Here is an 18,962-nt window from a genome sequence, read left to right as displayed (position 1 = left end):
GGACGGTGAGGAGGGGACGTCGTTCCTGCAAAATGTGGCCGAGGCAGCACCTAAGAGGGGATCCCTGTGAGAAAGTGCCGCCGGTGCCAGAGCTGCGCCGGGGAGCTGCCTGCGCAGGGGAGCCGAGTCCTGGTCCTCTGCCTGGCAGCAGTAAAACTGGGGCTCCACAGCTCTACGGTGTTCGTGCCATCCAGCCGCTGTAAAGGCCTGATCCTGCCGTCTTCCCCCAAGCCAAATACAAGTCCGACGCCTCTAGCAGGTTTCCTAGGTCAGGAGGGAAGGGATTATAGGGCTGGGGCAGAGTTTGTGCCCTGGCGCAGGCTGTGGGGACACACTCGCAGAGCTCTGCCAGCTCCTGGGGTGAGCAAGCACGGCATAAAGAAGCCCCAAAGGATCTCACGGAGTCGCCCGAGTCCCACGGGAGGGAATTCCCTTGCATGGATCTGTCCCACAGCAGGGCACTGACTTCAGGGGAATCCTCAATCCCGCAGCACCCCTCACCCTGCGGGCAGGAGGGCAGGGGCCCGGCCACAGCAGCGCAATCCCAGGAGCAGGGGAAGGTGGAAAGGTCGGACCCGAGGCTGTTTGCATAAAGTTTAAAATTTTATTTTATTTAATTTTTTTTTTTAATTATTCCATTTTAAATACGTGGTGTGGCGCGCCCGGTCCCTCGGGAAGTGGTCATGCAGATCTGAGGTAGAAAACCCGGCACAGGAGTGTTCCCAAATGCACCTCTAGGTAGTTTCACCGCAGCCACACGTTGGTCAGGCAGCGGACGGGGACAGGGGCCGGGGGCCGGGGGGGGCTCGTATTTACAACAGCAAACGAATCGAACCGTTTCAGCCCGGCCCGGGAGGGCAGGAGCCGCCGATCGCTGCTGACAACGGGAAGGAGCAACGAGTACTGCAGCCGGGGGAGGGGGCGAGGGGGGAAACGGCCCCCGACGGGGCGGGCAGGATCCGGCCCCGCAAGGCGCCCTTCGCTTCTCTCCCGCGGAGCGTCCGTCTCGGCCGGGGGAGGCGGGGGGGAGCCGGGCCGGGTACCCGCATCCTGCGCCTGGATGGGCTCCGGGGGGCCGGGCCGGGGTCTCTCCGACATTGCACATGGAGGGGCGAGCGGGGAGCGCCGTCGGGGCGGCGGGGGCAGCCCTCAGGGGTTCAGTTCCAGAGCCCAGACCTGCTGGGGCCAACCCGTCCGGCCCTTCAGCTTCTTCTCGCCGTGGCCCAAAGGCTGCGAATAGACCTCGGGCTGCTGCGGGAGAGGAGACGGGGAGAAGGGGGGGAGAAAGGAGCGGTCAGGAGCCGAGCGGAGGGCCCGGGGAGGGCTCCCGCCGCCCGCCTGCACCGTGCGCCCGCCTCGGGGCTGCAGCCGAGCCCCGCGGCTCCGAGCGGCTTTTATCAGCCCGAGGATAAAGAGGGATTTTTGGGGTCCTTCCCTCCCAACTCCGCCCGCTGCAGCCGGGGGAGAAGCGGCCGCCGTCGCTCCGAAAGGCACCCGCGCCCGCTCGTCCCGGGAAAGCGGCCGGGAGAGGGGAAGGACGAACCCGCGGGAGGCTCCGCCGCGGCCGGTCCCGGGGGTTTATCCCTCGGGAAAGCGCCCGGGAACCCGCCCGGCCCGTCGGCATCCCTCCGGGCAAGTCGGGATGGGCTTTTCCCCGCCGAGGTGCCCCCAACGGGAGGGGTTGGGTTTTTTTTAATTTTTTAAGATGGAAAAAAAAACGTTCCAGCGGAACCGGGAAGGGTTGTGGGTTTTTTGCCCCCAGCCCCGGGGCTTTCCCCGCCCGCTCCCGGCCCGGGGAGAGCGGGGCAGCTGGGTCCCGGCCCGCCTCTTACCGTCTCCCTTTTCCTCTTGTTCTCCCTGCCGTCGGCCTTCTTGAGCTCGGCTTTGAAGCCCTCGGTGTCCCCGGGCTGGCTGTCCTTGGCCAGCACCTCCATCAGGTAGGCGATGTAGCTGGTGGCCAGGCGCAGGGTCTTGATCTTGGAGAGCTTGGTGTCGGCGGGCACGTTGGGGATGCACTCGCGGAGCTCGGCGAAGGCGCTGTTGATGCTCTCCGTCCTCCGGCGCTCTTTTTTGGGTCCCCCGACCCCTTTCCGTCGTCCCAGGCGACCGCTGAGAGCCTCCAGCCGCCCCTGACCGGCGGGGCCGTACTCGGCGGGGCCGTAGCTAGGACTTTGCCCGGCGAGCTCGGGGGTCACCTCGGCCGGGTTGAGCACCCAGCCGGGGAAGTAGGCTCGCTCCTGGTGGCACCGCGCCGCCGGCCCGAAGAGGAAAGGGTCGTGCAGCATGTGGTGGTGATGGTGGTGGTGGTGGTGGTGCTGGTAGCCCCCCACCAGGTTCATGGTCCGGCCCGTTGGCCCCGGGGGCCGCGCTCAGCAGCGCACCATGGCCGCGGCGGCCGGGAAGGGCTCCCGCCCTGGGGGGGGAGCGCGGCTCCGGCGTGGGGCTGCGATGGTGGTGGCTGGCTTTGGGGTTTGGGTCCGTGCGGTTTGGGGTTTGGGGTTTTTGGGTTTGTTGTGGGTTTGGTTGTTGGCTGTTCGTTTGTGGTTTTTTTTTTTTTTAACCCCTTCTGGAGCCTCCCAACCCGGCCTTTATATAGGGCCGGGCCCCCCCCCCCGCCGCGGAGCCAATGGGCAGGGGAGGATGCTCGGGGGCCCCGGGGGGAGCGGGGCGGCGGAGGGGGCGTGCGCCGCGCTGTTGACTCGGTTTATTTGGGCTCACACCTCCGCTGTTTGCTCTGGCCTCCCTCCTTGCTTGCAGGGGGAAGGGGGTGAGGAGTGACCCGAGGGGGGACCCCCGGCTCCCGCCCCGTCGCGTTTCGATCCCCTCGGCTTCCCCGCTCCCGGGGCGGGGGCGTCCGAGCCCCCACGAAGAGCCGCCGCGCCCGGGAGAGGGGGGGACGAGAAGCGGCAACGGGTGCGGGGGAGCGGCGGGTGCCCGGAGCCCCGACGGCCGGGCCGGGTCGGGCCGTGTGGGCGCTCTGGGGCCGCTTTCTGCTTCCCGAGAGCCGGGGTCCCCGGGGGGGGAAGCGCCCGGTCCCGGGGCCAGCGTGTCCCGTTCTATCCCCACGCGGGAATGGCTCGGCCCCAGTGGGAGCGGAGCGTGGGGAGCGCGGGGTGCTCGGTGCCACCCCCGGAGCCGGGGCATGAGCAGCCTCCGCCGAGGGAGCTGGTGCTGGGGGAGAGGAGGGGGCGCAGGCACTGGAGCGACGCTGGGCTGGGCATGGCGGGGGCGGCCGTGATGGCAGCGTGGGCTCGCTGCGCAGGGGGCACATCGCCCACGCGTCCTCCGTGCGCACACGTGTGTTGCACAAATGCACGCTGCACACAGATGTGCACCGCAGGCCTGCAGGCACGCTGCACCCGTGTACGGCGCACACCGCGTTGCGCAGATACGCGCTGCACGCGCACACGCGTGCTGCACACGTATGCAGTTACACCACGCACATACGCTGCTCGCACAAATACACGGGGCGTGTTACTACAAACGCAGAGATGCTGCGTGCGCCGCACACCTATCTGTGCTGTACACACACACACCACAAATAGGTTACGCACATGCACTTAAGTGCACCCATATACATTACATACAGCAGCAGCACACGGGTGCTACACACACAATGCCACCATATATATATTACATACACATGCTGTGTGTACAGACATACGTATTGCATGCGTGGCACGTAAACTGCTGTGTATGCTGCACAGACACTGCAGACACATACATAAAAATTATACAATACACACAAACACACACAAACATATTTACAGTAGGACAGTGGGGACCTGCCCTGCGTTTCCCTGTCCCAGCCTGGCCACAAAAGGGCTGGGGGGTCCTGTTGGGGCTGGAATCTTGTACCCCAAACCAGAGCCCAGCGTGGGGGTCTGCAGAAGACTGCGTGTCCTGCTCGCCTCTGCGCCCACGGGAGACAGATCCCCAGGGCGACGTCTCCTGGACCCTGTACTTCACCGCCAGCCTGGACGGGTGGTTCTGGGGCCAACCCCTGCTCTTGCTCCAGTTACTCCCAGTGAGGGCACGGCGGTGGCGATCACAGCGCAGCGGGGCAGGAAGGGGCTTTGGGCCCAAGGTATGTTAGCGATTAACGGCGCTTTCCAGCGATTCATCTTGCAGCGGAGGGTGGAAACGTTGGAGGGTTGTTTGCAGGCGCTTGTATTAATCATCCGGGCTAACACACCATTAACGTCCTCCTGCATTTTAAAGATGACAAATTTTATTTGACTTCTCTCAATCACGGTTCCCGGGCGGATTCGGGAGCCACTTAAATGCCTCGGATTTTCCATCGTTAGCTGTTACAAGGGGAGTTGCAAAGGCAGGAGGCCGGGGGGGCGCTGGGGCAGGGTGCAAGCGGGTCTCCAGTTCTGCCGGGCCCCGGCAGCCGGTGGGGGACGGCCGTGCCGGATCTGCCCCGCTTCGCTTCCCCCCGCTTTGTTCTTAGCTGCTGCAAAGCCCCCCCTTCCCCACCCCCTTTAAACAAGCGCCCTGCAAACATTTGCTAGTGATTACCCTCCGGTTAGAGTCAGGCCTTGGGTAGGGCGTCGAGTCCCTGATTTCCTCCAAAAAACACCCATGGCTGGGTGGGGGTTCCTGAGCCCAGCTCTGAGCCGTCGGGGGCCAGTGCCTGCCTGGGAGAGGGGCAGGGGTCCCGGTTCATGCCTTGCCCCCCCCCGGCTGACACAGCATCACCTGCAGTGTCCTGCTCCCTCTTACAAACCATCCAGGCTCCTCGTTGAACCTCTCCCCACCCTGTAAAAGCCCGGACCCAGCAAACCTCCAGGCTGGGATCCGTGCCACCCAACCCCATCCCTGGAAAACATTCCCCCCCCCCAGAAAAAAATGCCTTCCATCCCCACAGCCCTGCGTTGCACAGGCCACTCACGGCCACGTCCCGCTCAGAGCCGTCATCTTGATTAGGCACCGAGGCCACCTCCAGCCTCTGGCCGCTGAGCCACGTAAGCCCAGCCCAAGCCTGGGCATTATCTTGCTTTATCCCCCCCCGCCAGAGGTCCCTGGACCCCGCGCAGTTTGGAAGTGCTCAGCTGAGCAAATAGTGGGACCGGCGGGTTGATTTTCCTTTGGAAAATCGTTCTAATCTTTCGTGTTTTAATAAAATAATAAAACCGGACCCCTTTTCACGCCGACACCTTCTAAATCAAACCAGACTGCCTTTGTCATGGCGTCCAAATTTAGCACTTCTCAAACTTTTGGTGAGTTTCCTTAATTTCGTGTCTCCCCACTCGTGCAGGGGGGGAAAGCCAAGCGGTTCGGATTAGGCGATTTATGGCTGGCATGGCGGGAGGAACCACGTTTCTCTCCACCTGTTTTCCTTCAAATCCTTCCCAGGGAAAGATTTCCTGCCCTCATAGCCGGGCGATGGCAAGGGGGGAAGCCGGTGCCGCTTGTTGGAGGGGTGAGGTTATCCCGGGTCTCCGCAGCCCCCAGCACCCCCGCCCTGGCAGGAGCCACCCAGCTCCGCACCCATCCCCTGCTCCGGGACGGGGGCTGCGGATTTGGCCCCGGCCCCTCGGCCACCTCCTTATCAGCGCCCAGCGAGCGGCAGCCCGGGGTGTCCTGTGACTTTGACGCCAGCTCTGCTCCCCCTGCTCCGTCTCCCTTATCTAAATAAGAGCGTAAATCAGGGGCTTGGCAGATGCCCTGGCAGGACAGGGACTCCATAAAAAGGGGCTCTGCTCCAGCTCTGTTTACATTGCAACCCCGTAAAATATTCCCCTTGTCTTCCCTGCTAGCGTCGCCCTGCAGCATCCCGGCACCCTCCTGCGCCTGCATCCCCCCTGCCCCAGGCTCCGCTGCAGCCCTGGGGTGCAGCCGGGAAGGTCCCAGCCCTGACACCCTGCAGCTCCCCCCCCCGCGTCCCCCCATCAGGTTGTGCCCCGAGGTACCTCCGCACCCAGCCGCTGCCTCCAATCCCCCCCTCCGGCAGCCGCCGCAGGCGCGGAGCGGGGCTGAGCCAGCTCCCCCGGGCAGCTGGGTTGTGTCTAAAGGTGCCCCTGGGTATTTATAGCACTCGCCTGAAATAATACAATAATAATCACTCAGCACCTTCCTCACAGTTCTGCTTCTGGAGGCCTGAGGGGAACGGTTGGAAAAAGCCCGGGGAAACTGAGGCACGAGCAGGGTCTGCTTCACGGAGAGGAGCGTGGGGCGGGCTGCGTGCGTGTCGCTGCTCCAGGGGGATTATTTTCCTCCCGGTGATGCGAGGAGGGAGAGAACCTGCAGAAGTGAATGAAATCAAGTCAGTTTGATCGGCAATGAACCCAGCCCCGGGGTCAGGGCCAAGGCTGGGCTACGAGCATCAGGGATGTGAAAGCCCACTCAGGGCATCCCTCCTCCCCGGGAGGGTTTGCCAACCGTGTCTTGCTGTGCCAGCACGGGGCTTGCAGGGGGAGCGTTGGGATGCAGGGGAGCTCGTGTGGGAGCAATCCTGCACCCACACACTGCCCGCGTCCCCCAGACTGCACCCCTGGGCCACCTGACCCTACACCAACACCACACAAGCAACCCCGCATGGGGTTCAGGCTGTCAAAGCCCCCCCGAAGGAGCAGGAGAGGAATGGGGGGTGAGCTGGGTACCCAGGGTGGCCGTGCCGTGCCGAGCCCCGATGCTCCTGTTCCCAGCAGCAATCCCCGGCATCTCCTCTGTACACACACCTCCCGCGCCCCCCCTCCGGCGACATAAAGGATGACTTGCAACCATTGCCTCTCAAGAAATACAATCTATTTATGGCCAAGCAGCCACTGCCCTGTCTGGATAAATCAAAAGGAAAACAAAGCTTTATGGAAAAAAGATTATTAAATTTTCCATGTGCTCCTGAAGGGATGCGCCAGGCACTCGCTGTTTATTTTTTGGGCTCTCTCCTTGCTAGTACTGTAAATGACACTGTGTTTACAAAAGTTTTTATGTCATCAGAGCAAAGTCACAGCTCAGCTTCCTCTCCTGTGTATTTTATGTAGATGGATGTGTCTGTGAGGAACATTCAAACTAAACAGAGCGCTGGTTTATAGGAAAATGTATTTATTTGAAAAATCGTAACTCACAATTTCGGCAAAACCGGGCTCCACATTTATTGCTGCTAATGGGGTGTGGCGGCCATAAATTAACCTGGAAAATTGCTGCGGCCGTATCAACAACGGCTCATTGTGCCGGCGGAGCAGCGCGGAGCAGCCGCTCCCCAAAGACGGCTCATGTCAATTTGCAATTAGGTTTGGATGCAAACAATAGGCAAAGGGAAGGTAACGGCAGCCTCGCAGCTCGCCGCTGGAACCGGCCCCAAAATCCTTACTCCAAGCTGGCCTGGGTGCCCCGAGGCTTTCTTAAAACAGTGCCGTTCCTCCGTCTGACTGCCACGGACGGCAGTGGAAGGAGGGTCTACGTGCCATGAGGGGAATTTCTGTTTATATTACATTGCCCCTCACGGACACACAATTGGAGATGATGGAAAAAATGAGTCCGGGTGTTCCGGCTGGCAGCCCCGTGACCCACGTGCAGGGAGAGCTGGTCCGCTTGCTCCCCAGTTCACCTCTCGTAATCCAGAAGAAACTTTTGCACTGAGGCAGGAGGGATGCTTCTGCCCTAAATCCTCTTCTTTCCCCACTCAAATTCCCTGCCGAGACCAACGCTGACCCCCAAAGCCCCAGGGCCGGGTGCTGACCCCAGGGCCACCATCATCCCCTCGTGCCCGATCCCCTGGCTTGGGGCAGGGTTTGGGTGCTGACCCCGTGGTGGCATCTCTCCGCTCGTGGGGAGAAGCGGAGAAGAGCTCCCGGCTGATGCAGGTCCGTGACGAAAACCAGCGCCTTCCCCTCCTCCGTCCGCTTTCCACTCCTGAAGCAAATTTACAAGGGCTCTAAAATGTCCCGCTCCAGGGCATCAGCCAGCTGCTAATGGCTGGGGATTGGGAAAGACATTTCCTCCGCGCGAGAAGGATTGCATAAGCGCTTATTAAGGCAGCTCCTGGCGTCTTCGTCTAAAGCATCTGGTTTGGGGCATGGCTGGAGACAAACTGCTGGATCTGGATGGGGCAGAGCTGGGCTCCCTGCTGCCAACTTTCCCCTCGTCCGGACGCGGGTGCAGGTTTGGGTCGTGTCACACGTGCCGGTGGGGAAAAGGAAGGTGGGTCGTGACGTGACGTGAGATGTGTCTTTCCTCCCTTCCCTCTGCTCTCCGTCTCGTCCCGGCGGTGCCACCGCGGGGACTCGCCTTCACGCCTTTTGCTGCGTTGGCTCTCGGTTTGCGATGAGGCAGGAGGAGGCGTGGTGTGAGCGCGGGGACCCTTCCCGGGTACCCCAGGTGCCACGATGCCCCACGTGCATGAAGGATTTCCCCAGTCCCTGATAATGACCATCCCACCTTCCTCGAAAGAGGGGCTCCCCTCCTGTCCCATCGGCACTGTGCCTTGCGCGGGGACTGATCTGGCTCGTTGGTTGAGCTCCTCCAATCCTGCACCGTGTTTGCGTGACACTGCGGGTAAAAGGGGGCCTCTGTGCTTGGCTTTGCAGTGGGAGAAGGCTGGGGACAGTGGCCCAGGCCACCGAAATAGGGTGAGAAGGTCTAACCAGGCTCAGCGCCGTGTGCTGGAACTGGGGAGCAGCCGGAGCTGGGGAGCAGCATCCTGCCCACCTTTGCTGGTGGTGGGGCACGTCCCAGTATCCATACTTCCCACCCTCCTCTCCGTGCGGATCCACCTGGCATTTTTAATTCGTCTACAAGTTTTTCAGGGCAATTCCAGTTCTCATCGCACGGTGCCTCGTGCCGGGTCTGTCTCTGCCTTCCCAGCACTGCCAGGCTAGGAGGATAAGGACAGTTAGTGGTGCCTTGTTATCCTGGTTATCCCCAGCTCTCCCAAAATCCCAGGGCTTCTCTCCCCCTGGGTGCAGGAGTTACTCCCCAACTTCCAGGGGAACGGAGGGGCTGGTTTTCCCTTGGTTCCCCCCACTGCATCCCGAGAGGTCCGTGCAGCCGCCGGGCCAGCCGTCAGGTTACGGCAAGAGTTGCAAGATGGTTTTCTCAAGGTTGGGTTCATTTTCTGCGGATTGGGATGGTTTTAAAAATTAACAAGCGTCTGTTAAGATATTTTTTGCAACTGGAAATTATTTGGGGGCTGGGGGTTTTAAAGAATTTTAGTGCTTTTTTCCACCCTTCTTTCCCCTCTTTTATAAATGGGAGGTGGCAGAAGCAGGAGCGCAGCCGGCATCAGGCCGGGGCTGCAAATATTTTCCTTTTTAGGATGCAAGTTTTGGGTGGAGGAGATGGCGGGGAACTGCGGGTCAGTTATTTGTGTTGTTTCCTTGGGTTTTGCTTTATGCCTCCCCCCACCAAAACAAAAAAAAAAAAAAGGAGAAGAAGGGGGAATCTGGAGATCCATAAGGCAGCTGTTCCCTTAGGTAAAACAACATTTTCACACGCGAAGTCGCCGCCGGCCGCGGGCCGTATCCAGCCTCCCCCTCGCCACACCGGCTTTTGTAATCGCAGCCCGTGCAGGAGCGTGTCGGGGGGGGATGGCGTGGGCTGCGAGGGGTGCTCGGGCTCTTCGCCGGAGCCGCCGCCGTCCCGGCGCTGGCCCATCCGCAAGCTCTGGAATGTGCTCCCGAAATACACCATTGCGAACGCGTTGCGGAGCCGCCAGCCCCACGCTGTGCTGCGGGACACCCCCCCGCTACCTGCCACCCTCTGTCCTCTTATCCGCTCCGAGTGCGGGTGCTTTGGGGCGAGAAAACATCTTTTTGATGAAATTATTATTTTTTTTTAATGAAAGATAGCACGGACTCGCTCCCCATGATGCAGGCAGCCCCTGGTTTTCAGGTTCAGGGTGGCACTTTGCCTCCCCAGGGTTCGTTACCCCCCAGCCAGAGCTGGGACCCAGCGCCCAGAGTGGCTGTGCCGATGCCTCCAGGGCACCCATGGGTGCAAGGGGACGGCAGGGATGTTTTGGGGGGAAAATGCCTCGATGTGCCGGGTGCCCAGTGTCACCATGGTCCGTGGTGCCACCACCGACAACACCCTGCCTTGGTCTTAGGGAGTCCCAGGGTGGGGACGTGCTGTGAAAAGTGCATCCAGACCTGCAGAGAATGACGACTTTATTTATTGTATGTCAGTACGCAACTCCTCCTCACATGCTCTAGAGAAAAAAAACCTGTGTGAAATGGAGCTTGTTGGAAGGAAAAAAAAATTCTCCCATAAAAATGCTGATTCCTCCCCAATTCTCAAAACTGAAACAAAATAGTTTGCTTTGAGCCGAAGACATTTCTGCTCTTGGCTCCTTGTTTCCCAAGAAGAGCAGTGAACATGAAGGAAAAACAAGCCTTCCCCATTAAAACACGCTTAAGCGAAACTCCAGTTTTCTCTTAAACTTTGCTTGGAAACATTCGGAGCGGCTTCATGCAAACCAGTTCTGCCCTTTTAGAGGCCATTAAAAAAAAAAAAAAACCAACACACAACCCAACCCAAAATAGCTGTTTCTTCAGGAAGCATCTCGTTTGGACAAAATAAAGAGGTTTGTTTTACACCATAAATCCAAAAGCTCCTGGGAAAGCGCGGTGAAACCCACCCACCGGCACTGGTGGCGGAGCAGCTCCAGGGATGTTTTTCAGGACACAGCCAAAGCCACCGGCACTGGCAAGGTGAGGGCCACCACCGGCATTTCACCACCGCTTGTTCTGGCGGGTGGAATATCTCTGTTTTCAGCACAGCGTATTTTCCATCGGGATGAAGGCTTGCAGGGGGCAGGTTTTGGCAAGGAAAGGTTCAGCCCTGGCCTCTCCAAAGGGCCCATCCCATGCAGGAGCTGAGGAGACACTCGCCCCAGGACAAACGAAAACCCTTCCCCAACGAGGTGCCAAGGCCCCTCATAAAGTCCTTTTTTTTTTTCACTGACCCCACGTTACCCCTAAAGCACAGAAAAAAAATCCCAGTAATTTCTACGCCCGCAATATACACACCAACAATCCTGGCGTGATATTTTTAATCTACATAAATATATAGATTTGTATATATAAATAAAACAAACATATATTTTTAAAAAATATATACGGGGTGCGCGTATATATGGTGCTGCTTTTTCTGCTAGTGGCATCAGAGTGCGATTTAGGCACAAATATTTCTAGCCCGGGGTCTTCGGCGATCAATTTTTGACATGCAGCTGCCCCCCTCATGCAGAATGCCCCCCCTATGCAGAATGCTCCCTTATGCCCAGGGAGACCCTGCTGGGGTGCTCAGCCCGACACCCGTGCAACTGGGCAACGATGATTACCAAGGGATTTGCAAGAACTTGCCGGTTTGTAAAGGGAACTGGGATCCTTCCGGATGGGGCTCTTCTCCTCGCCGTGGCTCTCCGGATGGAAGCTGTCTCAGCCTCATCTGCTCTGTGTGATGCCAAAAGCCCAGGGCAGAGGGTCTCTGCAGCGAGGACACGGTGCCGCATCCCCAGCGCCCCAAGGGCCAGCGCAGCCCCCTCTCCTTGGGAGGGGATGGAGGGGGAGCAGGGGGCACGCTGCTGGGAAACCACCGTTTTGGAGGCTGGTTGTTTTTTTCTTGAGCCGAAACGGCAAGAAACATCATGTCTAAAAATGACAGGCTTAATTTGGAGTGTCATTAACCAGAGCCGAAACCCTAGATGGGCTGGGTCTCCTGTGTGCTGCGCGCTTGCTTCCCGGTGCTGCAGCTGATCTTTCTCCGATTCTGACGGATAAAGGCCTTTGCGGGTGCGTTTCCCTCGCTCAGACCTTGTTTTTCTTCACATGGATGTTATTATTTAGTATATGGGATGAGGAAGTTGTTTCTCCCCCTCTCTCACACACACAGGTAGGGGGTGAATGTACCCCCTGTAAGGCACCAGCTCCCCAGCACGCTTGTGCTCCCCCGTGTATTTGCAGGGGGTTGAAATAAGCACAAAGCACGACCTTCGGGAAGCATCCCTTCCCACCAGGAGAAAAACTCTCACTTCTGAGCTGGCTACAGCCTTGACTTCTCATGGAAATACGTCCCAGGGTCTGCCCCAGGGGTGGCGTGGTGAGGCTGGTGCGAGCTGCAGGTGGGCAGCGGGACTGGGAAGACTCACAAAAGCCCCATAACCACCCATCTCTTGGTCCTGGTTGTGGTTCCAAACCTCATTCCCGGTTAAAAGCAGCTGTTGAGACCCAAATGCTCTGGATGTGGAGAGCAGTCCCCGGCCAGGCAAGCTGGGCTGCAGCTTTCAGCCACGCCACTGGCTCTGCTGGGCATACAGACACCCGCACTTGGACCCAAACCGCTGTTTTTAATGAACATGGTTGCCCTGGGCTCTGAGCAGCCCCTGCCTCGGCGAGCGGAGAGCTGGAGGCGAAGGGGCAAGCGAAGCTCGCTGGCAAGCGAGCAGCAGAGCTGAGCGTGTCGCCTGCCTGTGCCGAGCGAGCCGGCAGGCTCAGAGCGTGGTAGGAAAAAATACCGCAATAGGCAAAGCATCTCCCATTTGCCCCTAAGCTCCGGCTCTTCCTGTGCTGATAACGAGCACAGTAAATCTCCCTACAGCAGTGAGACTTTTTTTTTCCCCTCTCCTGCCTCCTCTGCGGTGCCTCGGCGCAGGGGGGTGTCTGTGGGAGCCACGGCAGGGCTGCCCTCCTCGCCCCTCTGCGGGGAAATACCCCAAATCAGTGCAGCCCCCCGAGCATCCCGGCAGGCTCCGGCAGCCCCTGAGCCCTGCCCTGCGGTGCGGGAAGGCAGCCGGGCGCAGGCAGGAGCTGTCTCCTCTCTAATTGTCCCCCCCGGAGCCCTGTGGCCAAGCCACTTGCTGATATCTCGGGCCATCGCGGCTGGTGCCAGGCTGACTCAGGCAAGATGCAGACTGATACGGCCCCTTCGCCCCGCACCGACAGGGATGCAGGGCAAGAGCAGGGGAAGAAAACCCGGAGTATATGTGTCCAAAGCTTCCCTCGCCTTAGTGCTTCTGCTGAAATGGGGAGCTTGGGCAGTGAGCAGGCTCCTGTCGGTAGGTTGGTCCCGTCGGTAGGTTGGTCCCGTCGGTAGGTTGGTGCTCAGCCCCGGGCTGTACGAACCCGAGTCACCTGCTAGATGTGGCTCATGGCTTGTGGCTGGGTGCAGGGCACTGACCTGGGAGAGCTTGAGCCTGCTCGAACCCAGGCGGGATACAACGCTGCTGCTCTGGAAAAGCAGCTCTGCCTGTGCTCGGCAGCAGGATGGGGGTTTCTCAATTTGGGAGTCGTAGTGGGACCACAGGGCTAATCATTTCCCATGCAGATGGCCACAACGCCTCCTCCCAATTGCTGTCTCATGGGTGAGAAAGAGCCAGGACCCCTTTTTTGTCCCACCATGCTGCTTTCCCCTCCCCACAGCCAGGGCCCTGTCACCGAATCACCCACAATAAATGCCACCGTGCCGTGGCTGAGCTGCTGCCCCGTCAGGACCTTCCTCCCTCCTGCACCAGCAAACGCTGTTGGTTTTCCTCTTCCTCTCCTGAATCCCTCATAAATTTCCCGTTGCCGGCTCCACCAGCGCCATGTTCCCATTAAACCTTGCAGACTGATTGCATCTGTCAGTGTCACTGTCTGGGGCTGGAATGTGTCACCCTGCTCCAGAGGAGTCATTTATTTAGCTGTAGCAGAGCATTTCAGGACAAAGTGCTGGGTTAGATCACGGTGGGACAGTTTTCCTGCGGTGGCAAGCACCGATCCATCTCGCGCAGCGGGAGGAAAGCGCCGCTGCTGGATTCTTTCCTATTTATTTTTCCTAAACAGAGGGCTGAGGAGTGCGAGAGTCGCCTACCAGCAGGATCCTGCACTTTGCTGGAGCGTCCTATGGAAAGGAAGTTTGCTTTAAAAAGTCTCCAAAGCCCATGAGTCTAGAGCAGATATATTTTACCACCCTCCCTGTCCTGTCTCGCTGTTTCTGAAAGGACTCTCGGGGCGCCCGGCCGGCGGCAGGGGTGGCCCCATGGCTGGGTGTGCTTCAGGGACCCTGCTGTGTCGTGGTAAGGGCTGGGGCTTGGAGGGTCTGGGATGTCCACAGTGGTGCAGGAAGCACCTACAACCACATCCCAGCACGGCCCCATGTTCCTGCAGGCAGCGAGGGCAGGGAAGCGCTGGTGGTGACAGCACGGTGACGATGGGGAGCAGCCAGCCGTGACGTGCCCGTGCCCACACCATGTGCAGTAGGTCCCTAATGCTGAGGAGGGGGCTCTCTTGTGGGTACTACATGTGAAAATCAGACATTCAGGGTTAAAACATCAAACAAAATCAGGCGCCTGCTCTCGTTACCCACATAAGTGTGCAGCTGTAAGCAGGAACCCCGGGTGCTGGGAGATACTCTGTCCTCACTATGGCATCCCCCATTCCTGCCTGGCGAGAGCTCGTCCCTGTGGTGGCAGGGATGTGTGTTTGGGGGGGACGGAGTGATGGATAAGAGCCGAAGGGACGTCTGGTCGCCGCAAGGACAGAGAACATCCTTCTGCACCGGCTGCGCAGCAGGAGCAAGTCATCCTCAGCGCAGTGATGAAGGACTCGGCTGCCTTCCTTTGGGATACATGTCCTTGGGTGGTGCCGTGCCACTGGCAACAGGTTTCCCATTGTTTTTTCCCAGCTACCTGTGCTGGTGTCCTCCAGGGGGGCTCAGATGTGCTGGGAAGAGCCTCTCCTCGGGGTGCTGCCCGGTGACCCACATATGGTAGGGGTGGAAGAGACAGTCAGTCTGTATTGCTTTGTTTATAAGAACATATTTGTGGTGATTGATGTCTGAGCTGGGGAAGTATGCTTGCAAGTGAGACTTTAAAACATGAATCAAACAATGTTTGGAATACGTACGCTGCTCTGTCAAACATTTCTCGGCATTTGGAGTCTGCAGAGCCTGCGCGTCCAGAGGTACCAGGGCCTGCGCGGAGGTGTCTGGAGGGAAAGCGTCCGCCCTGCTGCGAGGGTGAGCGCGGGCATCCTTCAGCCTCGGCATCACCTCTCCGCACCGAGAGGCTGCCAGGGACGGGTCGGGGTTTGTGCCCACGGCCGCTCCGCCGAGGGGTGCGTGTGGAGGTGTCCCGTTAAGCCCCGTCCATCACGGGACATTCCTTTATGCGACGCTCCTTACTGCCAAATCGTCCCCCGGGGCTGCCGAGGAATGAAAGCGGCCCTGGAGGACAGAGTCAGCTTTCAGGCTTCCTTCCCCTCCAGATAACCCGATTGCCCGTGGAGAGAAGAAAGGTCTGGAAGGGGCGGGCCGTATCCAGATGTTCACTCAGTGCATTAAGACCCTCAGCCAGAGGAGCACATGCTTCAGGTTAAGCCCCTGAGCAGTCCCAGCTGCAGCAGTATTAATGAAGTCTTCAGTTAATCACTTGTTGTATGCTCTCCCTGATAAGGGCTGGGGTGGTTTATAGGGGACAGGGAATCTTCTCGGGGTTTCTCTTTGCGTGTCCTGCTCGGGAAGTCCTGCACAGGCATCCCTCCGTACTGGCACCGTCACTGCCACGCCACCTCCTTTGCCCGTGGAGCCGGGTGGGTTTGCCAGATGAGAGAGCTGCCCGCAGCCATCGTGCGGGGGTCATGGATCTGGCCCCGCATTTTCTGGAGCTCTGCTTTCTCCTCCATTCGCAGGGATGTTACCGCTTCCCGTTGCCCATGAGGTGGGACTGGATGTTGCTTATCTCAGCAGAGCCAGCTGTTGAAATCACTGCCAGCTGTTGGGACACCTCTGCCCCTGCTGCCCCATGCCACGTTCTCCAGGTCTCAGGGGACACCTTGTCCAGCCCTGAGCCAGGCCTGGGCCACCACCTCACCCCACCAGAGAGGATCCAGCCCCGCCAGCTGAGTTGGGTGATGTCCTCATCCTCAGGGATGCACACACATGACCTGATGGCACCAGGTGACGTGCCACGCTCAGAGGAGCACCCTCGCCAGGCCAAGCTGTCCCGGGGAGGAGATACCTGGGGTGATGACAAACCTGCCCTTCCTGGGAAAGGGATTGGTTGGGGACAGCCTCAGGGGCGCGGGTGCCAGCTGGCTGCCATTCACTGGCCATAAATGACATTTCCAGCCCCGGACTGGGTGAGGGAGTTGGGGACTGAGGAACACCAGAAACTGGGCATCCCTCCAGGACGGGCAGACCTTCCTCCTCCGGGCTCTCTGCCCGCTGCTGCCCGTGGGGACAGCGGGTCTGCCCATCTCATTCCTCCACCCAGCCATGATTTATTTATTTTCCCCAGGAACCCCAAGAAAACCATTAGAAAGATATTTTTGATCGATGAAAACCAGAGGGACTTCTGTTCCTCCACCCAAGCACACCACCCTTGTGCGAAGTCTCTTTAACCATGGGCATGGAAAACAGATCCCATGAGCACATCCCCTTCTTTCGCGGGTCCGCTTTCGTTGCCTTTTAGGACGAGGGAGATTTATTCACTCCGCGGGTATTTTTAAGAGGTATTTTCTTTATAGCTGGGCTTCTCCCGCTTAGGCGAGATTAGGAGATCATATTTCATGACTTCTCGTGGATCCCCTTTCCGAAGCTCTAATGAACTATGGATGAGTGACCGCGGTAATCCAGTCTGTGCAGGAGCTTGTTAAAGTAGCTGAGTCCGTTATAATAACTAGCTGCATCTGATCAGATTACTTCTTTAAATCGCTGATTCCAGTGGCATACGAGAGCCTGCTCTTACCCCGGCTCAGGCAGCAGGAGCTTTGCTCCGAGCTCAGCCAGTGCCGGGCTCTTGCCTTGTGTGCCGCTAACGAGGCACAATTTGATGAACTCACACTGCAGAAAGGCCATGGGATTTCCCTTCGCTGCTTTGCTGGCCCGACCCTGACCGGAGCAGGCAGCCTCACGTCCCGCTGAAGGCGAGTGACTGGTACAAAGAAATGATCCGGCCGTTTCCTGGTTACAAATAGGGATTTTGGGAGAGGGCTAGCAAGCGGCTCCTGGGGCCACATCCAGCCCAGGTCTGGGTGAATAGCTCTGGAGCATCCAAACGGTGGAGGAAGACAGCAATTCCAGCTCCGTGCCCTGTCAAGAGCATCTTGGAGCCGGTCCCTGCTGCCCTGCCCGGCAGCTGCCACCCCGCTGAGCCCATGGCCCCCACCGTGGCATCGTGCCCTCCCTGCAGCAGCCAGGCTCACAGCCCCAGAGCCATGGGATGGAGCCCAGCCCAGCATCCCAGCATAACAGAGCCCAGCATCCCGGTACAAAAGAGCCCAGCATCCCGGTATAACAGAGTCCAGCGCACCAGTAAAACAGGCTGCAGGCCCGCCGGCAGCGGGGTCTGCCCTCCTGCCCCACACCGAGGTGGTCGTCACGACCCCTGCCCGTATCCCTTCCTTATGGAAAGCAGAAGCAGGCAGCCCTGCAAATATCCAGAGGGAGCAGGGCGGGGGGCGGGGGGGGAAGGCCAGATCCATCTGCAAAAACACAGGCAGAAATGTTTCTTTGTCTTGGGAAGTGTCAGCGAAAGAAATTCCCTTTGAGGATAGGTTTGTGTTTGGAAGACATCAAACCCCTCATCTGGACAATAACAGCTTCTGTCTAAGGGAATCAGGCCCGTAAGGTACCGGCCGAGCCTGGAGTATTAGACGTTAGGACAGTAATTAGGGCTCTGGTGCTGATAAGGGTGCAGACCTCAGCCACCTTCTGCTCATGCTCATGCCAGAGCGGTGAGTGTGCATCACGCCCGGCTCTTTGCAGGGCTCCAGCGGCGCGGAGGCACCGGGGGATATAAACAACCCGCGGCCTGGCCGGGCCAGGGCTCTCCATCGCTGCCACGGCTAATGGCCCTGGGCGAGGGCGGATGCTGTGACCATAGGCTGGCTCAGCACCGGCGTCCCACGCTCAGCAAAAGGGGGATGCGCTCAGCCGTCCTGGCAAACAGGTCTCCACTGGCAGAGTAACACTAAATCTGATTTAGTACGGGGGAAAAAAAGAGGTTTTTTTTCTTGCCCTGGCCGCCCGTGCCATGCCAAACCCTGGCAGCTCCCGCTCAGCCACGGGTTTGCCATAGGACACCAGCTCCTGCCAGCCTGCAGGTCCCTGATGTGCAGGCACACCCGAACGCATCCAGGACCACAAAAAAAGCTGGGCCCTGGTCTTTACAGCTGCCAGCCTTGTAAAAAACGAGGGTTTGCCTTCGCTGCCTTCTTAGTCTCCTGGCAGGGAGCCCCGGGGCTGGCAAAGGAGCTCGTGGCAGCCCCAGGCTGCAGAAGCGGAGGTTGATGCACAGGTCTGCAGGCGAAGGAAGGCCGCCGGGGACTTCTGATCATCTCATTAACTCACGAGAACGGCAGAAAATAATTGCTCGCGATTCAATGCAGTCCATCTGTGTGGGATTTTCTCAATAATAAGTGCATACGGCCTGGTTTTAATGTTTTTCAACGTTTTTTAAACTGAAACATTTCCTAGTGCCGAAGCCTGGGCAGAAATCAGTTCCAGCCCTGGGGGCAGCGAGGGGATTTAGAGGCACAAGTCTCAGGTTGACTTTTTAACAGGGTTCGTACAAACTATCCTGCCCGTAATGCTCATGTAATTGATGCTTTTGAATACTCCAAGGAGGCCGAGGTCCTCTGAGGCTTTGAAAGTATGTTTTACAGTATTTTCTGATGTGATATATATAAAAAAAAACCCTAATCATGACTCAGGCAAGCAAAGCTCCTGAGACTGACTTAGAATTATTTACGCCCCCCCCCCCCCCTTTTTAAGTGATCGCGTTTAAAGCTTTTCAAAATGGTTTGGTTTTGTTTTTTGTTGTTTTTTTTTTTTTTTAACAAAAGCTGATTTTTCTCACAGTAACAGGAGTTTTGGTGTAAAACCCGCCCCGCGGGCAGCTGCGGGGAGGGCAGGACGTGCCGGCCGGCTGAGGCTGGGCCGTGCCTTCCTGCAGAAGGGTTCAAAGCAGGAGCCGATTTGTCTTATATCCCTGCAAGAGGCGGTTTGAGACTCTGGCCAAGCACAAGTGACTGCGGGGAGTT

The 18,962-nt window shown here is 58.7% G+C and overlaps 1 protein-coding gene across 2 annotated transcripts; it reads right to left on the bottom strand.

Moving 5' to 3' along the window:
* Window positions 1–784: 784 nt before the first annotated feature.
* On the bottom strand, window positions 785–2,531 carry HAND1 (heart and neural crest derivatives expressed 1). 2 transcript variants are annotated; one of them, XM_054217515.1, is made up of 2 exons: window positions 1,833–2,531; window positions 785–1,251 (listed from the first exon to the last, which is right to left on the bottom strand). In XM_054217515.1, exons 1-2 carry the CDS (start codon window positions 2,337–2,339, stop codon window positions 1,150–1,152), a joined length of 609 nt encoding a protein of 202 aa, XP_054073490.1. In that variant the 5' UTR covers window positions 2,340–2,531; the 3' UTR covers window positions 785–1,149. The 2 variants fall into 2 exon arrangements, with proteins under 2 accessions (XP_054073490.1, XP_054073491.1); XM_054217516.1 differs by having other exon boundaries at window positions 785–1,248.
* Between the last annotated feature and the right edge of the window lie 16,431 nt (window positions 2,532–18,962).

Source organism: Rissa tridactyla, chromosome 11 (genome assembly GCF_028500815.1).
Source record: "Rissa tridactyla isolate bRisTri1 chromosome 11, bRisTri1.patW.cur.20221130, whole genome shotgun sequence".
NCBI lineage: Eukaryota > Metazoa > Chordata > Aves > Charadriiformes > Laridae > Rissa > Rissa tridactyla.
Note: the sequence above shows the minus strand (reverse complement) of the source record. Positions and strands in the feature narration are given on the sequence as shown.